The 27,372-nt window shown below is 35.5% G+C and overlaps 2 protein-coding genes across 2 annotated transcripts; one reads left to right on the forward strand and one right to left on the reverse strand.

Moving 5' to 3' along the window:
• Positions 1-934: 934 nt before the first annotated feature.
• LOC109858139 (serine palmitoyltransferase 2) lies at positions 935-6,624 on the reverse strand. The gene is made up of 11 exons (XM_020435116.1): positions 5,778-6,624; positions 5,139-5,649; positions 3,462-3,641; positions 3,185-3,339; positions 2,950-3,095; positions 2,614-2,832; positions 2,373-2,536; positions 2,140-2,301; positions 1,798-2,060; positions 1,537-1,666; positions 935-1,458 (listed from the first exon to the last, which is right to left on the reverse strand). Exons 2-11 carry the CDS (start codon positions 5,334-5,336, stop codon positions 1,351-1,353), a joined length of 1,725 nt encoding a protein of 574 aa, XP_020290705.1. The 5' UTR covers positions 5,337-5,649; positions 5,778-6,624; the 3' UTR covers positions 935-1,350.
• Positions 6,625-6,787: 163 nt separating this feature from the next.
• Positions 6,788-27,086, forward strand: LOC109858142 (glycogen phosphorylase-like). The gene is given in 17 exon segments (XM_020435119.1): positions 6,788-8,043; positions 13,469-13,504; positions 16,694-16,901; positions 17,087-17,348; positions 17,350-17,489; positions 21,016-21,020; positions 21,241-21,488; positions 22,947-23,048; positions 23,263-23,577; positions 23,671-23,782; positions 23,864-24,183; positions 24,246-24,556; positions 24,639-24,753; positions 25,139-25,321; positions 25,532-25,879; positions 26,108-26,437; positions 26,538-27,086. Coding segments are annotated over 17 exon segments (4,134 nt in total). The 5' UTR covers positions 6,788-7,100; the 3' UTR covers positions 26,694-27,086.
• Positions 27,087-27,372: the final 286 nt, after the last annotated feature.

Below are 27,372 nucleotides of genomic sequence, written 5' to 3' on the forward strand. Positions count from 1 at the left end.
TTGTGCCATGTTAAAAAAATTTAAACGAAATATTTGTCCCTAAGTACGAAATCCTATATTTATTGTGTGAAAGATTCCGATGAACAAAGAGAGAAATTGAAAAAGATTTTTATCGTTAACAGTTTCTGAGAAAACAAATTGCAAAACTTTACATGGATCATCCTGTATACATAATAATATCAGGTGCGTTAATTGTGTAAGAAATTATTTTAAAGACATATATATAGTATTGATATGTGAGACTGAGATATAAAACTGAAAAAGTTTCTTCACAATTTTAACAAATATGTTAAAATCTTTTTTAATGATTAGTTCTGATTGTTTTTTATCTATAATCAATCAGTACTTGATTGACGTTAAATGATTCAGAAAAAGTAGAAGTTCGATGTAGAAAAATAATACATATCAGAAATAAACATCCATCTAAAAGTTACTTATGAGACTAAAAGTTTGCTGTAAAACGGATAATTATGATAAAAATAATCATTAAATTACAAGGAATGTAATAAATATACACATACAAAGTGACTTTTTTTCATTTCGAGCATTTGTTATCGATAACTGGAAATAAAGCGTATCTTTGAAAATTTTCAAATGACGGAAATGCATGATCATAAAGAATTGTATTGTACTAATCATAAAAAAGCGTATTGACTTATAGATTCATATTTTTAGTATTTCTTAACATATTTTATGCTAACGCTATAAAATATTTCAAAATGGTATCATCTAAATATTAGTTCTTTGTAAAAAATATAAAATAAAAATAGAATTTTTTAAACACTCAAGAACGCTTCAACTTGTTTTGATAACGTGGAATGAGTAAAAATAAGCGATTGTTATATCTAAGCGAGGCACGTAAGCGATTCTATGGCACGATAAGAGATAAAATGTTTGCGAAAAGACAGCTCGAATAAAACAAGTTCACTAAAAATCCTGTTATTCGCAATATATTTTCTAGGTTTTTTTTCTTTAGTTTAACGTGTGAATATTTTTTACTTTAGAGAAGTGAAAGAATTACTTTCTTTAGATAGAAACAAAGAGAATATGCAAAAAATGGAATTAACAGTATGTGTAGTACAACCTTCATGTTTTTTCTTTCTACATTGCATATACACTAGATACTATTTGTTCCACTGCATCAGTATAAGTTCAAGTTTTTTTTATCGTGCTGTCATTGTACAAAAATGCTAGTTCTCTCTTATAGTACTACATAATCTTTTGTCTTATTAATAAGAATCATATAATGTCTGTATCTATATTTCATGGCATTTAAAGCTTTCGATTCTTTTGATATTCATTATATAGAAATAGATTTGCCTAACGATTTATTCGATTTTATGAGGTAGGTCATTCTGTTTCGCCATCGGAATAATATTCTATCTTTGTAGATGTACGAGGCTTTCTCGAGTATCTTAATCCTAACGTACTTACAATTTCTTCGATATGTGACAATACCTAAAACATAAAATGCTATTATATAATTGACAGTTATAAGAAAGCGAATTTTGATTCAGTATTATTATTATTACTTACATAATCTAGTTGTTCTTTTGTATGTGCAGCGGAAAGACAAAATCTAATTCTACCTTCCATTAATGGCGTAGCTGGAAATCCAACGCCAACAGTTGCAATATTACGTGTTGTCAGAGTGCGGATCACTGCACTGTGTTGAATAACATATCACAAAAATACATATAATTTTTTATTATAGACATATATGTGTTATATCGGTGTGAGAGAGATCTGATTCCATACACATATACACACGGTTTAAAAACTATTTCATCTACTTACCCAATCTTTGAAAATAAATAGACTAACATAGGTACAACAGGCGAATCCTCGTTTCCATAGGTTATAACACCAATTTGATTGAGTCGGCGTCTGAAGTACCTTGTATTTCTAGCTAATTGTTTAATACGTTTTTTACCAGTATCGGTGCCATCTTCTCCTAGAATAATTCGCATTGATGTGATAATTTGTTGTGTAACTGGCGGAGACATCGATACTGCGTACGTGTGCGCGTGGCCGTATATTCTAATATGATTTATTAATGCCTGAAACAAATATATCCGATAAAGAACTTGTAAAAAGCTGGTAGAATAGATGCTAGAACATCGATCATTGAAATACTACTTTTGTTCCGGCTATATATCCACCCGCCGAGCCGAAGCTTTTTGTGAATGTTCCCATAAGTATATCAACTTCGCGCGGATCAATGTCGTAATAATCGCAAATTCCTCTTCCACGTTTTCCCATAGAGCCTGTGCTGTGTGCTTCATCCATGTAAAGATATGCCTACATGCCAAATTTAACATTTACTAGTCGTAACAAAATCAACACAATAATTGAACACACATTATTCTTACTTTATATTTCTTTTTTAACTCTATTATTTCTGGCAAATGAACAATGGAGCCTTCCATAGAATAAACACCCTCAACAACGATAACTATTTTCTTCCAAGCTTCACCAGTCTTTGGCTGTCCAAAAACAATAGCCTTTTTCAAACATTCCTCCAGGTGTTTAACATCTATGATATATAAATCTCGTCACTTTTCCGCGTAACAAAAAGATCATTGTGTGCATTACGAACAGGCAGTTACGTACTATTATGTTTAAAAATTCGTATCACTGCATCAGATAATCGTAATCCAAGAATCAGTGAAGCGTGATTCTTTTCGTCACTGAGAACCAGACAACCTTTGCTGACCAAAGAAGGTAGATTTAAAGCATTTGTTGCAAATCCCATTCCAAATACTATTGCATCATCTACTCCCAAAAATCTTGCCGTCAATTTTTCTAGTTCAATATGTATCGGCATAGTTCCTTAAATATAATAAAGATAATTCTTTCCATTTCTTAATTTAATAAATTTTTCATACGAATTAAAGCAAAGTTAAAGAAGAAAATATTACGAGAATAAAGAGTCTCAGAGTTATTTACCTAATTCAAGACGCGTACTGCAACTGGCACAGCCAAATTCCCTGAGTGTTTTGATGCTCTCGTCAGCACACTTACTAGTCGACTCAGCAAACCCTAAATAATTGTAAGAGCCCAAATTTATACATTGCGTTTCAGTTCCAGTAAATCTGTCAAGATTAAAAATTTGGGATTTCACTCTATCAATATGTAGCACCATATGTATTATACACATATGTATGTATTTATTCAAACTTACTGAAACGTCCATCCGTAATCACGAGTAACTTGATCCTTTAATGTAACTGTTGCTCCAGGAACGGAGCATATCGGTCTGTTCCAACAATCTTTGACTCTTCTATAGACATATCTGAGATAGAACTTCTCGAAATTGTCATAAAGCGGAGCATATCCCTGAAAAGATACACTGAGAATGTAAAACAGCATTAAAATAAAAAGGATAAAGAATTATATCTTCTACTATTGATAATCTTGTTTTTTTGTAAAATATAAATAAATAATATTTAATGTCATACCTCCCTGTTTTTCTCAGTGGCTACCTTCGGAACAAAAAATAGCTGATTGATAAATCCCAGAAACATAAGAATGTAAAAACCTAGATGTGTGAACGCCGCTGTGATTATTGAAACTTTTTCGAAAGATTCTTTTGACAGCGATGATTTTTGTACTTTTCTTGATGTTGAATCGTAGGAACACTACAATTAATGTGGGAATTAGATTCCATACAAAGCACTTTTTATCAACATATATATAAAAGCAATGCGAGAGAATATCAAGTTTATTTTTTTATTTGTGATGGAATTTTAAAATATAAAATCTTACAAGAGAACATATATAATGTTAAAACTTTGTAAGATAATTAAATAAAGTTTCTTCGAAATTTTTATTTAATACTGATGAAAAACATCATGTGTACTGCAAATAACGTTCGATAAATTCGAAATACATCGCGTAAATATGTAGAATTTGGAAATATTCGAAAAAACGAGAAAGGAAAAGAAAGAGAGAGACACAGATTACAGATCTTAAATAACATTGAAATAATATTTTAATGTGTGGTTTTATACGTATTACAAAGATGTGATTTTCAAGACTACATATATATATATTTGTTTTAATATACACGAGTACGTGTAAAATACGCTGTAGCATATAATACAAAGGCGACACATTTTCTGCTGACTGTTTGAAACTGTTACGTTCGGCCTTTCTTGGCGAGAATGTCGGAACATGTTACAAATGGTGCTTGTTAAACGTAATCAGTTTTTTTCTTCTCTTCTCATTGATTCTTTACATCAATTATTATACACGTGTAAATAGAAAAATTTACTACTTGAGCAAAATCTATCTGAGAACATCTAAGTACTTTTTTGTTGAAAAACAAAATTGTTACATGTTTTTATAATTCGAATTACTTAGTAAACGAGACGAAACGGCTTTTTATCAGTTTCTTTAACGCTGGAAATATGATATATTTAATATAAAAGCGGATATCTTAATCTCTGAAGTTGACTGAGACTGTGATAACAAATTCTGCGAGTAGATTATCTCATCGACCAAGTATCTCACGGACAAGCAAACGGAAACGTCAAATTCGCATTTAAGTACTACCGCACTCGGAGAACAAGCAATGAGCCTATTTTTCAGTTATATTAAAAAATAAGCATATTATTTATTTATCAAATGTACATATTTTAGTATGCGGTTGTCTCTTTCTTTCTCTCCATAGTTTTTTTTTTTTTTTGTTATTATACAATTTAGAAAACATTTTGAAAAAATGATCAACTTGATCAATCCAACTTGCATGGTGTGATAATGTTTCGCGTTTTCGTTCGTTGCGTTTCCACAAAGAAACTATCGTCATCTGTTAAAGTTTAATTATGTTTACATTTTACATCAATTGTATTTTTTCTTAGAGCGCGCATTTTGAAGCGTAAGTTTGAACGACAGTTCAGGGTAGTTATGCGGTGAAAAAAACGAGACTGTGAGAATAAGAGCTCAACAATGGTGACATGGTAACAACAACATCTATGTCACATCATGTGAGTCAAGTAATGGACCAAGTGACGATAGAATAAGTACACAGAGTAACGCGCGATCGAGAAAACGAGAATTGCTGAGCAGCAAACTTTTTTGACATTTTTTATTTTCCGTTAGTTTTAATAAAAGAGACAAAGCGAATCGTTACTTACATGTCCATTGCCCGTCAGGATATAACCGTTAGTTCTACAAACATTCTCAGCGCTGTGAGGAACCAAGCCGTTTTGCAGCGATGACGACGACGACGACAGCGACGGCAGCATCTTCTTCTCGGTATTCGGTGCTTTTTCGTCGCACGTGCCCATCGAGCGCAACCTCGTGGTCGTCATCGCCATCATCGGCTCGATCATCTAAGCGCTCTACGGTCCGGTTATACTAACGGGTAACTTTTGTGTTCACACACGTTGTTCAATTCGATTTGTAAAGCTAGACGTGTGATACGAAACAGGATGTTGTCACGACACTCCGACGCGTATCCGGACGTACTCGTCGTTATCACTCACCACTGGGTTACTTTGTAGCCTGTGTTCGCGTTTACATCACCACCACCGCATGTTCCGCCGTAGTGTGTTGCTTTAAGTCACACAGCGCCTGCGCGCGCCATACCTGATAAGCTTTTGGCGTTGTGTGACGCCCCGCAATGACGTAAGAACCGCATAGAAACTGTATAATGTGAAAAAATAAACTGCACATTCTTGGTCAAGTACTTGCGAGAGAATTTGGGAAACAGAAGAAAAATATCTTCTCTTTCTTTCTTTCCCTTTGAGAGAGATTTCCGCATTTCCACATACCCATTAGTTTTGTTAGAAAGAGAGAGATAAGTCTCTTCTACAGCTGTTTCAAAATTCACTGCCAGTACTGAAGAAGATCTACAGGTCACGTAGTACACAGGCATAAGTTATAGATTTTCATTAGTGGCGGTGAGTTTGGAAACAGAACGAATGTAGCATTTCTTCTAATGATTGGTACGAGTTTTCCTACTAGAAAGATCGAGCACGTAAGAGTCTAGAATTTAGGACGGGACTTCGGCCTTTTGCGCGGTGCGTCGTTCTCATGTGCTACATTCAGTCGTTTCTTCATCTTATTCCTGGTCTTTTTGTCGTTGAACAACTACAACTGAAAATGTATCTTAACCTCACAGCGTACATGTACCCACAATATGTACTTGTTTTATTGACAACAACACACACAGAAACAAAGAAATACATAACTGCAATGTGGTTACGTAAGGAATGAAAAAATGCGAGAATATAGAAACAAATGGTATAGACAATAGCTGAAATTTTTCTTTTTTAACAGGACTATGAAAAAAAGTGGGTAAGAAACGGTTGTTAAACAGTGTGTCTCTATAATTGTGTAACAAATCAATGCGTGCGAAATGACACATCCACGAGCGATTTGAGCCGGCCGGCCGGCCGGCTGGCTGACATGACAGGTCGACCGGTAAGAATCGGGCGAGTAGAGTAGGGGGGTACAGTACGCGACTGTGCGGCGATTGGTCCGTGTTGCTCGATGCGATGGAAGAGGGCGATTCCTTCGCGATGGAGAACGAATTCGCAATTCCCGTCTATTGTGTCGGATATCGCGTATATACACGTTAATATTTCTTCCGTTACTCTGTTAGAAGAAAAAAACATCTGCGAGAATATTTCTTTCATTGCTAACCTGCCGTTGCAGCCGTCGGTGACGACGACGACGACGACGACGACGACGACGGCGGCGGCGGCGGCTGAGGCAAGGGCGGTGGTTGTGGCGGCAACACATGAAAAGAGAGCAGTTGACATTTTGGAGTGATCAAGTCGACGAGAAAGTGGGTAGATTATCGAGCGAGAGAGAAAGATAGTGCGGAGACGCGCCGTTAACCGAGCAGCATCGGGAGAGGCAAGGTCGTGCGGTACTGAGATGTACTGAGAAAATCGCCGCGGCAGCGAAGACAACGTCAGCAGGTGGGAGTAACACCCTAGCGTACACCTAGCTTTGTATAAGAGTAGGGAGCGTCGCGCCATTCCGCGCAACCGACATCGAGAGCAGGATCAAACGCAGACGATAGGTTCTTAAGTTTGGTGTGAGTCGTCGTGTTAAACATCGAATATAGTTAGTGTATCAACACGGAGATGGATTCGCGGATCGAGGATGTTTCCTTCACGAGAGACCACGATTCCGTCGACGATTTCGAGCATCTCTGCCACGACGGTACGTCGGATTATCATCCGGAACGGCATCGACTGATCGATACGTCATGTGTTGACGATCTGCTGCACATTGGTGACTCCCTTCAGCAGGCAACGGATTCCGTTCTACCGAAAGCCCTCGTCGCCGATAACGAGACAAAGCCTGTGCCCGCGACGCCACCACCTTCTGCGGATTTTGACGAGACACAGGATCCGTTCGAGCAACCGATGCGTTCGGCCGATCCCAAGTTAGCCAGTATGACGTTTGTCGAGACTGAGCGCTCGGCTCATCACACCGCTCACGACGATCACGCTTTTCAGCAGCCGTCACCGATCTCGATTCCCGCTCACACCGACCTGCTGCTCCCTTCGTCGGCAAAGAAAATCACCGGAGATAGCGCGAACGAAAGTCAATCAACTGATGAACGCGTTTCAACCACCGACAACGAAGCCGTTCCGACCAGCAGCGCTAATGTCGACGAGTTTCGAGACATTAGATCGTTCACGGACAAATCGGATCTCCTCGGAGATGAGCCTTCGAACCGAGGAGCTAAGAATATTATGGACGACGACTCGTGGAATCTAGTTGAGCAAACGGATACGAAACGAGAAGGGCCAAAGGAAGCGCCGACGAAGCCGCTACCTCCATTGCCTAAGGATGCTGAGTTACCCGAGAAAAGCGTCGACGAGGTACTGTCCAGCGATACTCTGCTCTCGGAAGTTGTCAAACCGTCACCACCATCGTTCCAGCATACTGCCGATTCCGAAAGTGTTAAATGGCGTCAGAAACCCAAGGAGACCGATTACGTTTGCTCTCGCCCGCTCGCCAAAAAGAAACAAGAAATCGAAATAGCACCCAAAGAAATATTCAGAGACATGGGATTGGGTGAGTGTAATTTTTTTTTTTTTCAAACACATCTATGTCCTTGTACAAAACTGAGATGATAAATATGGTTTTAGAAAAATATTCACGTCAAACACACACACATTACGAAATATTTTATTATAATATCACAAATAAAACAATTTTACGAAACATATTTAAAAGTTGATACTTCGAATAATAATCTATTCGAAGAATCATGTAATTAAATAAGTAAATGATAAGTTCGAAAAATCTAAGAAAATCGAATATACAACAGCAACGTTATTTTCATAAATAAAATCACAATTTATGCAGAATTTCGTACGATTAGTTACTATGTATGCTGCTTTATCTGTGAACGCAAAAAGCCTTGACGAGAAAATGTTAATTAATTTAGTAGAAATGTACGAACTTGACCATGCTTGAAAGCGCTTCCGCTTGGTTACAGAACGCCGTGATACTTTGTCTAACTTTCGTTGTATATACGTACATCTTTTTCTTAAAATTACGTCATTGTTTCTTTATACAAGTCTGCACGATTGAAGAATGCGAGTTCCACAGGTGTGTCCTAACGCGTTCTCAGATGATACACAATGATTGTTAACTATCTATCATATAGATAGCATGTAAATCCGGTTTTAGAAAGTAAGCTAAAGACACGGTATATGCTAGAGAAAAAAAGTTAATAAGAAAATTACAGGCTTTCACTTGCAACGCAAGACTTTTGTTTTGCGGTTGAAGTTTAACACAAAAACACGTATATGCAACGCAGGTTAGAAAAAATTGTTGACAAATGTTAAGCTAAAAGTAGTAAAAAAAAAAAAAACAAAAAAACAATTGTGTGCAAGAACAGTTTTACAATTTCTAGTCATTTTTCTTGCATCTTTAATATCTTTGTTCCTCTTTTCACTAATGCATTAATCACGGAACATTTAGTCATCGATAACTATACTTATGTGGCTCAGCTCTACAACGCATACACTTACACAAGTTTACATTCCACGCACTGTTTTGAATGAGTATTTTTACATATGATTCATATTCGCGAATATTCTTCTATCTTCCGTGTTTCTTATATGACAAAAATCTTAAAAAACACGATATAAATTGACACGAAAATATATTTTATAATATTTACACGGTATAGAGGACATGTATGTTTTGTTTTTCATACATATCGCGTTTCACACAACATACAAAATATACGTATTTTTTCATTTATTTACTTATTTATAATAGATTATATGTTCGCTATGACTTCTATATTTTTTCTCACGACCTCATCTACATCGGTTGACTACTTCAACACGAACTCCTTATTTCTGCAAAATTGATAACTTTCTAAATACGAAGGTTCTTAGTATCAAGTGTGTACACGTGTATCTATGTTTCTTGAAAACGATTAACATTCAACCGTTTTAGTATTTTAAAACGTTTAAAAAATTCTGAAGGACGTGTTAAAAAAGAAACCGTCGAATGACAATAAAATAAAACGCGTTTTAGATGATTCAAAGTTAATTTCTCACTTTAAATCATCTCTTTAACCGATCGGAATGGTTTTATAAAACTATTGTAAAGAAATATTTTATAATTGTCGATAATTTTTGCGTCTCCGCGAAAAAAAATATCATGTCAGTCTTACACATGAGTCATGGATTCGTCGCTATAAAACGTAGGTATTGATCGGTGCAGCTGTTTCTCTGCACTTCTCTGCGGTACGTGCACGGTGCAATACATGCTCATAACCCAATTGCGCCGCGCACCGTATCGCGTTCAGACATTGCAATTTTCTTTTAATTATTTGAAAGTTTTTAAGAAAATATCTTAACATACACATACAGTATATGCGTGTCGCGCCAAACATTTTTTCAAGATGATGATACACGTTACCTGAAAAGAGTTTTACTTTTGAACTCAAATTCATTCGATGAATTACGCGTCGTAGGGCAAAAACTATCATCTTAAAATCCCATTTGAGAGACACTTTCTTCTTTGATTGTATGATTTGTTTTAGAAAGAAGATTTTTGTATGATCTGTTTTATCGAGATATAACATGACGGGAATTCATCAACAACTGGTTATTATCGAGTGGGCGCCAAAAGATGGAGTTGGAAGAAATGTACCATTGCACGCATTTTATTAAAATCACTGAAACAGCTGATGTTGCGACTTGGTTGAACAAGAAAAAGTCAAATAGGGTTTTCAAATGGAGTGAGTTTAATCGCTCTTGGAGTCTTAATTAATTTGTGCGCTCTTGAAAATGAACATTAAAGCATTAAAGAGCTTTATCTACAACTGGGAATCTCTAATGCGTGCGAGAGGGTTAAAACTGCGAAGTTTGTTAGGGTTCTGCGTGGGCGCCGTATTGTCTGCTGAACTTAGCATCGCCCCTACTTCACTATTCGCGATTATAAATAAATGTTAATGTACATAGATGAATGACGAGCTCTTTCTTACACAACGTTGATTTAAAACTACGCTACATTATACGCTCCGTAAAAAATATCGGTTTCGTCTTCCGATCTTACGGTCGGCATAACGTCGAATCTACGACGTAGATCATTCGATATAATGCAAAACATCAGACACTCCATATAAACTGTCATTAATTAATTGGTAGAGCGTGCTATGTATATGGACCGTTGCGCTTAATCGCAATATCATCAGCAAATAACCGAACAGATCGTTTCGTACTCCATAAACAAATATTGTCAACAAATATATTTAAATTCAATTCTTTGAGATGCTACTACTATGCTTGACCTTTTGATCAAGTACTTGATGAATATTGCGAAACAACGCTAAAAGATTGCCAAATGTCTTCGTATAATAGATAACATTGTTCCGAAACGATCAAATTCTTGTAGCTCACAAGTGGTAAAGTCAGATATAGTTCGTCTGGCGCGAGAGGTTCCGAGCAATATGGCGATGAGTTTGAGAGTGGGAGGAACAGGAGGATTCTCACCAGGGAGGGGACTCGGAAAACCTTCGGTGGGTCGATAACAAGCCTCAGTTCAGTTCTCATCTCGCCGTGCACATATTACGAGTTGTTGGCAGGTTCTGTTTCTCAGAGATATCGAATATTTCTCGTCGTGTTTTGGCCGCGGACGGAAATTTTGTTACATCTCTCTTCACGCGGAGATTTAGTGTCGCTTACGAGAACGGCAAACAGGTAGCAACCTTGTCGTCATTGCCACCACTGCGTCGTCATCCAAGTGCGTCACTTGGGGCGCGCGCGCGCTTTGCAACAAAATACGCCATTATTTCGCGTTTGTCAGGCGCGTACAGGATATACGTACAGACGAGATATATTCTGGTTCGACGACAACACAGTAATTCGCACAACTTAAACAAATAGTGAGGAAAGTGAATCTCGGACGAAGCAAGTAAGTGTGCGAGTAAGGATGGCGGACCCCGTGCTAGCGACGTGCCCCGCTAAGGATATCGATGAGAGTAACCAGCAGGTCTGCAAGCGACCGACGGCTAATCAGTGCAGTTTGTGCGTCTGGACTATTCTCGACCCTCGTACGTTTACTCAACACTACTTTTCAATCGTATTTTTGTTTTGTTTTTGTTTTTTTTTTGTTTTTTTACCTTTCTCGATGCATCTTCTCCATCTCTCAATTGATTTTATTCCCGCACACATTTCGTACTACTTCGTTTTGTCTTTCACATATATCTTCAAATAGAGGAGAAATGAGATGTCACGTACTCCTCTCTGTTAGACTTGAAATAAACACGATGTAAACATTTCCACGAACTAAGTTTTTTTACGAAGCAATATTTTTTCCGACATCTCGAAGTTATTACGAGTGGATTCCGGACGATCTCAATATATCTTCTCGGTTAGTCTCTTCTCTATGTTAGTGACCTGGGTTTCTGTCCTGCGCAGGTGCCTCTTGTTCGGAGAATCGTCGATCGAAATTAAGTTATCGATCGTTACCTCCAACTTAATAACATTTATCTAAGTAAATCTTTTTAATTTTTTCTTTTTCCTTTTCTCTTCATAAAAATAATCAGAAATCTTAATTTTTTAATAATATCTCTTACTTGTAAAATGATATTTGGAGTGAATATATGTAAAGCGCAAGATTTACACTTTTGTATAATGTCACGCCACCGAACTGTCATTCTCATATAAGTTATCAAATGGCCTGTGAAGGTCAGTGACGTTGCCGGTACTGACATAAAGTTGACGTGTGACATTTTTAGTGTAAAAAACTCCAGCTTTATAAAATAACTTACAAAAATAGACGATCTTAAAAAATTTTGCAAACATCTCTTTTTTATAATAAGTAATAAATAATTATACTTGATACTTGTCAGCTTTGATGTGTTGTACAAATTATTATTTATTTTTAATGACAAAACAAAAAATTCACAATATATATACATATATATTATATATATCACGTATTACAACCTTGAATTACATAACGCCACGCGATCTAACCGTGACTGACACAATCGAGTCTCGAACTTTATTCCAAAGATACATCAACTCAAAGATATGATAGCGACAAGTGATTGTCAGAAGAGTACTTTTTTTTTTTTTTGCATAATCAAGCCGCTTTTATGAATATTGACTTGGAAATAATATGTGTCGTATATTTTTATGGAATAAAAATATATTTTGCTCAATTACTTAACCGTACAATAAATATCGCGTACGTACATTTTTTTCATATAAATCGTACTTGAAACATACTTAAAAAAACTCTTTCGTTATTATCGGTTCGATCGGTTTAATCTTGAAAAAAACAGTTCGACTCTAAAGTTAAATAATACAATATGACAGCACGAGTTATATCGTGCAGGTGCGATCGATCGCCTTGGTTGACTTTCTGCAATTTACGCGTGAAAAGAATATAGTTACCTTAACATTATCACAGTCTATCTCGTGAGAAATAATTTTATATAAAAGTGTGAGGCATTGTGTGACATTGATGGAAACTGCGACAACATTTTTCGCGTTATCGGCGCCGTTCTCACAAACAAATCTTTATTAATTTATTGTTTGTAGTACTTTCTCTTTCACACACAAATGGAGGGCTGAAGGGGAAGAGAACATTGCAAAAATAACTGAAGTAAATCTGTGAACACATTATTGAGAGAAAACATTCTGTACAACACGGTAACGTTATTAAAAATTTGCATTTTTTGTTTGAAACAAGTACGTACTATATACTTTGTGGTCACTTTTAAAAACGACGCAATATTGCAATATTTTTCCACATCGGCAATCTCTCTCTTGCGTTCCTATCGATTTTATATGCAATTTATTAATAGAAGCGCAATCTGAAAAATAAACTTAAGGAGGAATATATAGCACACAGTGTGGAATGTCAACGTTACATTTCTCAATATATTTCCCATTAATATGCTCGCAACTGTGTCCTGTAATAGACCATAAACTAACATGCTTTCTGATTGTATTGTTTACAGATGCGTGGTTTAATCCTGAAGAGCTAAATCCAAAAGGTAAGAAAAACTGAAGATAATTATCTGACACACAACTCATTAATACAGGTATATATCTTCCCAATGAATTAATGAGACATATATTGTGCTACTTTATTATTATACATCATAGATTTTCTGGGCTTTCCTAGTATTGGACCTATTGTTGATAAGAAGAAAGACAATAAGAAATGACGCTACGTTTTTTATACTTTTGAACGTGTACGTTAGTTTTTTTTATTCTTTTTTATTTTTGACGCGCGGTAGAGAGTCGCGTGTGTTCGGTCACTCATTGTTTAATACGAAGATCGTTCTTCAAAGTGGTTCATAGTGCAATAATTCGGCACGCGATTTTGCATCGATGGCAGTTCTGTCCGTTTACCCCTCCTCGGACGTTACTAAATATAACGTCCAGCCAGCTTCTCATTATTGGTCCAGTGCCAGTTTTCCGAAGACCCTCCGAGGTTTCCGACGGCAGTTCCGTCGTTACGAAGTCGTCGTGCGGCATTGCTCGTCGATTTCCCTATCGGCTTCCTGGAGAGTGATTACTTTCTTCCAAAGCGATTAATCGGTTCGATTCAAGACAAGAGTCAGATCGACTTTTCCGTGTGCCCGATTGTCAATAGAACGCGACCAAATGATTGTAGGGAAAATGGCCATCTCGAGGGAGGAACGTGAGTAACAGCACGTCGTGAGAGCGACGATAATTTGGCACATGTGTTGCACGACACCCGCCGAAATCGAGGCTGCGTGCAATAAGAAAAACTTGAAAGCAATAAATATAAAAGTGAAAAGTAATAAGATGTGATGGAGAGTAGCCAAAATTTGGACGTGACGTAATAAATGGCAAGGAACGATTAATCCATGGAAGTTGGACGTAGTTGAAAGATGAAAAAAACTTTGTTTGCTAATAGACTGTCTTCTTCCTGGTGTGACTAATATAGTCTCTATATACGTGTGTTTGTGTGTGTTTACCTAGATTAGATTATCTTTTCTCGTATCGTTTTTGCATTTCAGGATTAATTTGTGTCCATCTTTATTCCAAACGCAAACATCGCGGAATCGCGACCGAGTATGTCCTATTTAAAACGCTGAATGAAAAGTTGGAGAACCACTGCATTTTCTTGCGTTACGTATATTTTTCGTCTAATTTTGTGCTTCGACGAGACGCTTTGACACAAACCTGGCCATCGGGCCATGTAGGAACAATTACTTATCTATGTATTACAAGTCAAACGACTAATAGACCAGACAAAAGTTACCTTGAAAAGAATCCAACCATAGATAGCTAGCTAGCATCATTGATATTTCACATTGGTGAGATATTTCAGTATTGTGATATTTTTGTTTTCTCGCGCGCGTGTGCGAAAAGAACAAGATCGAATCATTTTAACTTTTTCAGCGTAAGTAGTTGTCAAAAAAGAATGGTCAAAATTTAATAATTCTTTGCACTCGAAAGTTTTTTGCTAAAGAATTGATGCAATTTTTACAATTAACAAACATAAATCATACGTAAATTAACGAATAAAACTATTTTACTTCAATATTTCATGTGTTTTTACATTTATATGCAAAACCTAATTGAGTATCAAGTTTTGTCATTTTACCGAACCAAGAGGTGATTGAGAGTCACCTCTCAAGTGCAAAGGAATAATTAATATAATATGCATTGATTTATTGATTCATTGATTGTGATTCATTGATTCATTAATTCATTCATTTATTCACTGTCAGTAAAAGAGACAAAACAGATCCATCTTTGAAGTTACGCAAGTTTATTTTTATTTTTATCACGGGAAAAAAGCGGGGAAAAAAAGATTCATAATGTTGATGAGCATGGGCCCGAGAATTCGAGTTACGTCACTGTTACATTCGCTAGCTTTCTCTCTTTCTGTCTCATTTCCCTCTCTCTCTCTCCTCATTTCTTCTCTTTCTCGCCCCTCCTTTCTCAATGTAAGTTTCTGCTGCCTGCGGTAAAATCAGTCGCCACGGAATATTCGCGCGTGTGTTGCTATCCATTCGCAAATATACTTTTCACTTATAACCGGATAATATATCCGCGTATAATATAAGAATGGTACGAAGGAATATTCAAAAGAGACAGGTTCTCCCGGAACGCGATCCTGGTAAGTTTCGCAGATATATTCTCCCGCATTTCTCTGTCTTTTCCTCTGTTTTTTTTATCTTTACTATTCGAAAGAAACTAATTTTTGTTAATGACTGTTCTCTCGAGAACATATGGTTGGTCATAACACGTGGTTGGACACGTCTACAATAATCGCGACCGCTTTAATCAAAATTAGGTATATTTTGTTCGATTATTTAACAGTTTGTACAACTTTATTATTACAAATATCTTTATTTATCACATATATCTTTATTTATCACATATACGTGTAAATGTTTTAAAAACACACAAATTCAAATAAATGTTTTAAAAAATGTTTAGAAGTGATGCAGACAAATTACATGAAATTGTAGCTGGAAACATAACAGTACAGGATATATAATGACCAAGTAATTAGTAGCATTTTTTTGAGTTTATAGTGATTAAAAGTTCTTGAGTACGTTCTGTAAAAATTTTTTTTGAGAAAATGCAATTACATGATATTCGATGCTTTGGCGGTGCGTTGCAAAAATTCTTGTGCATGTTTCCGAGTTGGAGCCACGTGTAATTTTCATATAGTAACGGTTTCATGGACAATTCGGATAATTATCATAATAACGGTTTTATGGACAATTCGGTTTCCTTCATCAGAAACCATCAAGATACAGTTATTATCGATTAATAATCTCAACAGTTCCTTGTGTCGCTAGGTAGGTCGTTACGTTACCGTATGCGTGCACAAGAGCAAACGATATAGTCAATGTATCCATAGTTGTACTCACGTAGTCAGTACTGTTATTTATTAAACTCCGCTTATTCGACGTTACATGTATGTAAAACAATATGACTTACACTGAACACATGATTTGCGGCTTACTGTTTTTTTTTTTTTTTTTTTTTTTTATACATTTCTTTTATTATTGAGTTCATTTAAAGAAAATATTTCTCATAGATATTAAATATTCTATTTTTTTTTCTACAACCAAAAGAAAAGTTTTAATATTTGAACTAATTCTCCATGGTAATCTTTAAGTTTTTTTGTTTTTAACTTTTATATAATGAATTTTCTTTTTTTTAATAACATTATTTTTATCTGTTTACAGTTGCGGCTTTGATATACTGGCGTGATCCAAAAAAATCAGGGATCGTGTTCGGTACAATATTAGGCGTACTCTTGTCGTTGGCCTATTTCAGTCTGATTAGTGTGCTTGCTTATCTGTCGCTCCTTGTCCTTACTGGCACCGTTCTGTTCCGCGTCTACAAAACTGTTCTTCAAGCAGTTCAAAAAACTTCGGACGGACATCCATTTAAGTAAGTATAAAATCTGGCTTTAGAGAGTTTCTTACAAAAACGAACCAGTTACGTTTTATTTGCGAAAATCGTCAATATTATATACACGGCCGATTGGTTCATCCATCCAAGTATGGACCGCGCTCACTTGATCACTTCACAGTGATCTGACGAGAAGGAAAGATAAACCATTAGATGGATTACAGAGATATCCTTGATCTGGACCTGGCATTACCAGCTGAAAAAGTTCACGAAGTCGCAGATGTCGCGGTTGCACATATCAACGCCGCCGTTAGTGAATTGCGCAGGCTGTTCCTCGTCGAAGACTTGGTCGATTCTCTCAAATTTGGCGTCTTATTGTGGTGTCTTACATATGTCGGTTCTTGGTTCAATGGCATGACTCTTATCATAATTGGTAAATATTTTTCTCACATCGTGTTTCGTTGCCTATTGTCCGAATGTGAACACGATGATTCGATTCAAATTTGTCTGGTTTGTTTCAGGAGTAGTCGCCCTTTTCACGTTGCCGAAGATTTACGAAACGAACAAGGAACAGATCGATCAGAATCTGGCCTTGGTGCAGGCAAAGATTAACGAAGTTACCGCCAAGTAAGTTTGAATACAACAGTTTTCTCTCTAAAATCTAAAATTAACAAGAAACAGAGCTCATTGGAAATACAGTGGTTTCTCTTGCGGTTTAAAATCTTGAAACAAATACTAAAGAACTGCTGCACATACAGAATATTATTCATATTCGACAAAGTTGAGAGTCGAAAAACTGAAAATGTACTTGTTGAATCCGGTTGTGTAACATTTCTCAAAAGATAATTACACGGTTGTTTTAGAGTGAAGGCAGCGATTCCTCTCGGCAAGAAAGCCGAGCCAACGAAGGAGGAGTAAACACGAAGAATTTGTGCGTAACGATAGTCCAGTCAGGACAGCAGAAATAGAAAAATGATTAAGTTAGAAATGAACGAGAGAGAAAACATGAAATATGAGAGAGGAATTCGGAAGTGCGTGCGAGTAGAAGAACATACGACCGAAAGAGGTCCATTATGCAATTGGGATTGGGAATCAGCAATCGCCGTGATGACTGAATAGTTAATACGCGCGCGTTGGTGTCTCTTTTAGAGTTTTGCCGTCGTAATCTTCTGATAAATATAGTAATATTTTCCCAAGGCACAACGTAATCGGCGAAACTAAACTGTTCACGTGTATCAGTATTTTGATACGCGAGAGCAATTCTTAGTAACGATATAAGATCGCGAAAGAAATAGAGAACGAACGAGCGAGCGAGCGAGCGAAAGAGAGAGAAAGAGAAAGAGAAAGAAGAGAGATGGAATACAAAGAAAAGTAAATGAGACACAAGATGCGAAATAAAAAAAGCTTAACGATTCATTAATCATTATCGAAAAGTATATTTTATCCAGTGCAATGTGCACGAAGCTACTTCAAAGATCAACTTAATTTCTCTCCCTTTCCTCTTTCATCTATTCTCCGAGACTAATGTGTTTTATTGTTATTATAAACTTCTCGTGTTTTTACCTACTCGATAATGTCCTTTGTTCCTCTTTGCAAAATGAGAAGAAATGAAAGAGAATGAAAGAAAGTATGTGTACATGTGTATGTATGTAGTATGCACGTACGTATGTATGTATGTATATGAATGTGTGAGACAGAATAAAGCTGATCCGTCGTAGTCCCGTTTTCGAAGTATCGTATTTGGATCATTGTTTACGAATCGGATGTGATACTAAAGTAATCACTTCGGCGATACGTGATCAAAAATTTGGGAGAGAACCGAGGATAATGGAGAAGATCGTGATAGCGCGCGCGACTGTAAAGATTAACGAACGAATAGAAGAGATAAATAAACGCAAGATACTCGATGTATAAATCGTTTATCCGTCAGTTTAATAGATTTTAAAATAATTGTCCTATTTACACAGCGATCTCTCCACTTTCTCGATATTTGAGTTGTTGTTGCGTTTGGAAAAGTCAAATAAAAGTTAAATAATGAGTTAAATCGGGCAGAAACGTATATTGTATCTGTCTCTCAATGACGTTGATGTTTGCATAACATTATTACTAATGCATCATTGTAATTATACCGTTGTAATTTTATACGCGCATATGTGCATGTATATCCCATGTATATCCCATGCTTCTAACAACATCTGTTTGTATATCTATACATGCACACAATGCGCGCGTATGCCACATACGTGAAAAAAAAGAGTCATTAAATAATATGATCCTAAACGATAACGAGGTACGGAACANNNTGGNAAANNACAAAGAGANNNAANAAAGACCACNTATTCAAAAAAAAAAAAAAAAAAAAAANAAAAAAAAAANAAATTATATATATATAAACAAATTATTTTATATCATAAATAATCCTCTAATTATATAAAATCAGATTATCAGGTTGCACAATCGAGTAACGAAATTTAGTGTGTCCACACTGTTTACACTATATATATTTTATTATAAAGTATTTTATAAATTTTTGTATGTTAAAGTTTTTTCTTAAGATATTTTGTTTTTTCCTTGAACACAAATGTCCTTTAAACGATCGTGACTTATTATATGAAAAGTAATTATTTCTAATTTAATGTAACATGATATGCGATCTTCGCCATGTTTGTAATTCACGATGTTTCTAACTCGTTCTACTCGCTGTGATGCTTACAGTGATAGAACAGATTATCGTGAAGTTGCGAATGTCAAGTGGAACGTACCTTTTATACAGAGTGGTGCACAAACATAGGGCTATGATTTTGTACGCATGTATACATAAGGCTGCGCGGCATCCCCACATTCCGACGCTCGAATTCGAGCCCTGTTTACGGGTGCCATTTTTCGTATCTATAAAGTATCAATTACATATTCATTACATTTATCAGCGCTGTAACCTCGTTGATTATTATGTTGGCAAGATACCAAAATTGTGCCACATTACACTCCATTGTTATGTCGGGCGTGTAAAAAAGTGAACCTTTCCCACTAACACTGGTCTCCCAGAGATATTTCAGTAGAAAATTCGTCTTGTCTCGCTCATACTTTTTATATATAACTGCTTCGTTTTTCGCGGCCAGCTGAAAAATAGATTTATAGAAGAGTTAAACAAGTTCGGCATCAATCCCGAAAAAAAAAGTATAAATTATAGCCCTAAATCTGTGCACTATTATATAACATAATATATCTATATCTATATAGTTATCGAGAATATACGTTTTTATTGGGAGTGATGGCAAAATGTTAAGAACGTGAGTGTAACATCGCTTTTTGTCGTTTTCATTATTACATCAGCATCTGCACGATTAATTTATAAATAAATAATACTAAACATATATGATAATTGCTAGTTTCCTTGTGTATACTTCTGTCATATCGATGAAATGTATATGGTGGTCAAGGATGGAGGTCATTGTCAGTATAAAGAGATAACGTGAGTATATAAAAATTATATATGTTATTTGAGGAATGTAAAAATTTTCAGTTGTTTGTTACAATTACAGAATAGTTTTTTTTCTGAAGTTTGGTTTTTTGTGTATCACATTTTTGTATTTTATTTTCAAAAGGTTTTAAAATTAACAAACGAAAGTTTGTTTTTATAATGAATAAGAAATATAGCGAGGACCGTCCGCTGGTTCATTTTACACGTAAAATCATTTATATAATATTTAAAACAAAGATTACTTCAATTAAACTTTGCTTAAAGTATTCAGAATTCGAAGAACAAGCTTATAGTAAAATAAAACCAATAGCAAAGCGGTTTTATTCACTACTGGATTATTGGTGTGTAATTCACGTGTATAAAACGTGAATATCAGAAAATTCACAATCAGAGTAGCTTATTAACCCTCTGAGAGTCGTTACAGCATTATTTATCATCATATCATATACGCATATCGTAAGATGTCGCCACATGTAGAGAGAGACAGAGGAGAGGAAGAGAGAGAAAGAGCTACAGCTATCTTTTTTTAGAATATACTTGTATAACATTTGACAAATACATAAATGAGATATTACTGATATGAGCATAACCAAAGTGACACGTCACTATGTTGAATGTCTAAATTGGGAGTCGAAAGAATGAAAATGATAGAGAAGTGTTGGATTGAGATAGTAAAAGCCGCAATAAATAAAACAACAAAGAAACACAGTTCAAAGTTTCGCGAATGTAACAAGTATACTAGCTGGTGCGCATGTGTCACCTTGGCAAGGTGACTGCTGCCTTCTCAACCAACAACGCGTATCATTCGCCTTCGGCGGGTCTCGACGTTGTGATCGGTGTCGTATCATCGCTGGATTTTGTTCTGTGCTGGTAGAGCTGTTCAAGCCATTAAATAAGTTATTATGTCAATGGTAAATAGCGATCATGAAAAAAGAAAGCAGATCTCGGTGCGTGGCATCGTCGACGTGGAAAATGTCGGGAATTTTAAAAAGACCTTTAATAGACACCTTCATTACACCCTGGTGAAAGATCGTAACGTCGCCACGACCCGCGATTACTATTTTGCCCTAGCCCATAGTGTCAAGGACAATCTCGTGTCACGATGGATACGCACCCAACAGTACTACTACGAGAAAGATCCAAAGGTAATTTTTTTCTACTCATTTTTTTCTATTTTTATTATTCTTTTTAATCACCACCGATTGATATATTCCGATAATCATTTTACATTTTACTGCCATACGATATTATATGTTTTTATGTGTGTGTTTACTTATAATAAGGAAAATGAAATTTGGCATAAATAGAATTTTACATATATACATATGTGTGTGTGTGTGTGTATATATATATATACACTATTTTTTCTATTACCATCTGTATTATTAGTGTACTATCATACATATTAATCCGCATTCTGATGTGTAGTAAAATATACAAAAAATGTAATTTAATTAGCTTTTTTCTAAAAAAATTAAAATTTATAAGCCTTATATATAACTTAAAATCTAAAATAAAAAATTTAAAGATATTATATGTATGCAGATTGTGAACAAATTTGTTATTATTTTCTTCATTTTGCTTATTTCGAAAATATTTATAAAAATTTATTAATTGCATTATACAACTCAAGAAATTAATAAAACGATTGTATAGTTCATTAGACAATGAACTCCAAAGATAAATAAAGGACAATTATATTGGGCAATCTGACTATATGATTTATCAACAATAAATGTTACATGATCTTCTGACCCACGTACATGTATCAGAAAATTTTTGTAGAACTGTAGATAATAATGCGATATGTATATATCCTTACACAATATAACGATTATGCAATATGTACAATATCTTTACACAATATATCATTGAGCAACTATATAATAATAAAAATTATGTTATACATATGTACATATAACATATACGTATTATTTAAATTAAAGATATTATATGTAATTATTATTTACTCTAAATATATAAAAAAATTTTAAGATAAAATATAAATACTTACACACATAAGAGATATAAGATAAAGAGAGAGAACATAAAGAAATAAAAGTCGCCGAAAACTTACAAACCAACAAACCAAAATGATATTACATTTTATTTCGAGACACATTTCTGAGCATTACATCATTTCTACTTTGTTTATGCGTAAGATATGTATGTATGTATTTCGACATATCTCTTGTTGAACAAGATGTATCTTATTGTATGTATGTGAATGTGTAAACAATCATTATTATTTTTATAAAAAGAGCATTTCGTGTAATCAAAAACGATAGCGCAAGTATGTTTCAAGTTCGTAAAACGAAGTTTTGTATTTGTGCGGAAAAAAAAAAAAATTAATTCATCAACGTGACGTTAAACACGAGGAAGATACCCTAATAATAAAATCTGTCAAAAACAGATATTGTCGATAAAAAGGCAGCAATTTGCGTGCAATTGGCAGTAATTTACGGTTTTGCATACAACAGCCAGATTGCTGTCAATCTGCCGCGACATTGTGTTTATTTTTTTTTTTTTCTAAGTATAGTTTTAATTAATAATTGTTAATCTCTCTATTTTTAAATTAACTGTTAATTTTTCTATTTTTTCAGAGGGTGTATTACTTGTCTTTGGAATATTATATGGGAAGATCGCTGCAAAATACGATGATTAATTTGGGGATACAAGGAGCATGTGACGAAGCTATGTATCAGGCAAGTTACATTAATACTTCGATAAAGTAACTTTTTGAAGTGTGGAATATAATGAAAAATGTGGGTATTGATTTTCTGTATGCTGAAAGAGCATATTTTACTTTTTTGTTCGAATAAATAAACTAATGAATTTAAATTTATATTCTTTTATATCAACTCTCGATAAGCGCATTAAATCTCTGATTGTTGTTTTTATTTTTCTCTCTTCTTGCAGATGGGTTTGGATATAGAAGAACTGGAAGAACTTGAAGAAGATGCCGGACTCGGTAATGGAGGATTAGGTCGTCTGGCTGCCTGCTTCTTGGACAGTATGGCTACGTTAGGTCTAGCCGCATATGGGTATGGCATACGTTACGAGTACGGTATTTTTGCACAAAAGATCAAGAATGGTGAACAAGTGGAGGAGCCAGACGATTGGCTCAGATATGGCAATCCTTGGGAGAAAGCTCGGCCAGAATTTATGTTGCCGGTGAACTTTTACGGTCATGTAATTGATACTCCCGAGGGCAAGAAGTGGGTGAACACACAGGTAGAATTAGAATTTAGTTTATTCTAATATTCGGAGAAAACAAAGTGTGTTGTAAGCGTGTCTTTCTTTGAACTCTATTCATTTGTATTACAGGTCGTTTTTGCTATGCCTTATGATAGTCCGATACCTGGCTACAAAAACAACTTCGTCAATACATTAAGATTGTGGTCTGCAAAATCGCCCATAGAATTTAATTTGAAGTTCTGTGAGTATCGCATATATGTTTGTGTATGCGAGATGAGAGTTTTTCTGATAATGTGATGATTTATATTCGTAAATTTTTCAGTCAACGATGGTGACTACATACAGGCAGTGATTGATCGTAATCTAGCGGAAAACATCTCTAGAGTTCTTTATCCTAATGATAATTTCTTTGAGGGCAAAGAACTCAGATTGAAGCAGGAATACTTTATGGTAGCTGCTACTCTTCAGGACATCATCCGAAGATACAAGTCCAGCAAATTTGGCTCGAGGGAACATCATAGAACCGATTTCGATGCTTTCCCCGACAAAGTGGCGATTCAACTCAACGATACACATCCGTCCTTGGCTATTCCCGAATTGATGAGGATTCTTATCGATGTCGAAGGACTTCCATGGGAAAAGGTATTCATAATCATTTATAATAAAGGATCGGGAAAAAGAATATCCGAGCATTGTCTTTCCAGGCTTGGGATATTACAAGACGTACATGTGCTTACACAAATCACACAGTCCTTCCTGAGGCGTTAGAACGATGGCCGACTGGGATGCTAGAAAGCATTCTTCCAAGACATTTGCAGATTATTTATCACATAAATCACTTGCATCTTCAAGATGTCGCAGCCAAGTGGCCTGGCAATATGGACCGTCTTCGTCGGATGTCCTTGATAGAAGAAGAAGGCGAAAAAAGAGTCAACATGGCTCATTTGTCAATCGTTGGTAGTCACGCTATAAACGGAGTTGCTCGTATCCATTCGGAAATTCTCAAAGACAGTGTGTACGTTTCGTATTGAATTACATATATAAAAATGCTTGAAAAATTGTGAAAAAATTATAATTGCACATTTTTGCTTTATCAGTTTCCGTGACTTTTATGAGTTGACACCGGAGAAATTTCAAAATAAAACAAACGGCATCACGCCAAGGAGATGGCTGTTGCTTTGCAATCCAAATCTGTCAGATATCATAGAGGAGGTAAATATCTAAACATACACAGTACACAGTAGTGCCTCCTCACTAGCTTTTCGCTCCTCGGTTCCGCGAGCGGAAAAAATATCGAAGAAGGTATATATTTCGAGAACATATTGCCTGTTGTTATCTCTGATTGGTTCGACCACCGCAGAGTCATCCTCACTAATTCCTAGAAGTGCTTCGTCGCGCCTCGACGAAGCACTTCTAGGAATTGGTGAGGATGACTCCCTATCACGATACCAAGGGAAAAATTCGGCACGTTAGCGAGGAACTACCGTATATAAACATTTTAGCTTTACATCTTGTATGCAATATATGTATACGTGTACATACATATGTACGTGATTTTTGTGTAATTTGTACGTTTTTAATACGTATATTTTTATAGAAAATCGGTAGTGATTGGACAGTCCATTTGGAACAACTGGCGCAATTGAAGAAATGGGCGAAAGATCCGGTATTTCAGCGTAACATCGTAAAGATTAAGCAGGAAAATAAGTTACGGTTAGCCCAACTATTAGAGAAAGAATATGGTGTTCGGGTTAATCCAGCATCTATCTTTGATATCCAGGTTAGAACGTAGGAGTACAACATAAACTTTCGAAAACTTTTAGAATTAGAAAAGTAGTAAATGTTTCTTTATGGCTTATTCTTTGATCGTATCAAATTGATTGTTCACAAACACAAAATGTTCACATACATTAAATATATGCAGTTGTGTTATAAAGTTAGGAGAGTCATATAGATGAAATAGCATGACATATGATATTTTGTTGAATAGGTAAAACGTATTCATGAATACAAGCGACAGTTGTTGAACTGTTTGCACGTCATCACTTTGTACAATCGAATAAAAAAAGATCCGTCTGCACCTTTCGTTCCAAGAACCGTGATGATAGGTGGCAAAGCTGCACCAGGTTATCATCTGGCGAAGAAAATCATCAAGCTTATCTGCAGTGTTGCAAATGTCGTCAATAACGATCCAATTGTCGGCGACAAACTTAAACTGATATTCCTTGAGAATTATCGAGTGACATTAGCGGAGAAAATCATACCCGCCGCGGATCTGAGCGAGCAAATTTCAACTGCTGGCACAGAAGCGTCTGGTACCGGTAACATGAAGTTTATGGTCAGTAGTTTTTGGCAATCTCGCAGACAGTCGAGAGAGATAGCGACTGTGAAATCGCGTATTTGTTTCGTAATAAACAGTAGCATATTTGAGACATTGCATGCGATTATCTTTTCCCAAAATTTTTTAATTTCTTTTTTTCTTTATATATAAAAAAATGTATCACAATTATAGAATTTTGTTACAAAGTTATATAATCCGTTGCATAGAAAAACCTTTTATTTACAGTTAAATGGCTCATTGACTATTGGCACTTTGGATGGAGCAAATGTAGAAATGGCAGAAGAGATGGGAAACGAAAATATCTTTATTTTTGGTATGACAGTGGAAGAAGTAGAAGATTTGAAAAGTAGAGGTTACAATGCTTATGATTATTATAACAAACTGCCGGAAGCAAAACAATGTATCGATCAAATCCAAGGAGGGTTCTTCAGCCCAAATAATCCCGGAGAGTTTCAAGATATCGCTGATGTATTGCTTAAATGGGACAGATTTCTACTGTTGGCTGATTACGAAAGCTATATAAAGATGCAAGATCACGTCAGCAAAGTCTATCAAGTAGAATTTTGTTTTTATCTATTTTATCTTTTTTGTCTTATCTATTTGAACTTTTAATTTGTCAGATTTTCTCAATGTATATTATTCTCGATTGTTTCAGGATGAGGGCAAATGGGTAGAAATGGCTATACACAACATAGCATCATCCGGAAAATTCTCATCGGACCGCACAATTGCCGAATATGCGCGCGAGATCTGGGGGGTTGAACCAAGCTGGCAGAAACTTCCGGATCCACACGAGCCCCGTGACATTTAAAATTGATTTAGCGTGACTATTATTATACTTACTATTATACTTACTATTTTATTAAGAAGAAATATTCCTACATTTCTTTCCGCAATTGATATCGTTTTCACAATATGAGCGCGACAAAGAATTTTCTTAATATCTGGTGCCGGTCTCCAGAATCACAGTAAAATCATACAGAAATAGATATGATTGTTTTGCGTGAATATTGTTTAAAAGAATGAAAGATCTTTAACTGAACGCTTGTGGTTGTTTAAAAGATCTCAAGCAGTTTGCTTTTTATGCAAATTAGTTTTTTTTTTGCAGTTTCTCTTCTTTATACAACAGCTAAGACGTGCTAGCATTGTAAACAACATAATGGTAAACTATCTATAACATCTGATAATCAAAATATCACATTCAGTTGTCTATTTTTTAATTGTCTTTTTTGAACATCAAACTGTCTAGTCTTATTGTGTTCACTGTGCTTCCATCCTTGTGCTGCCTAACAAAAAATATTTGCTACATATCCTTTTTCAGATAAGGAAGATTCTTCATAAAAATGACAGATATTTGATGAAAAACAGGAAAACATATTTTTTTTTATTGCACAGCTATCTTGTACATCACCAAGATGGCTGATAACTTTTACCAATAAACTACATGCTATCATAATGCTTGTATGCCAGGTGCTGCAAGTATTTTTATG

The sequence above is a fragment of the Pseudomyrmex gracilis genome, unplaced genomic scaffold (assembly GCF_002006095.1).
Source record: "Pseudomyrmex gracilis isolate BER0280 unplaced genomic scaffold, ASM200609v1 scaffold_190, whole genome shotgun sequence".
In the NCBI taxonomy this organism is placed as follows: Eukaryota; Metazoa; Arthropoda; class Insecta; order Hymenoptera; family Formicidae; genus Pseudomyrmex; species Pseudomyrmex gracilis.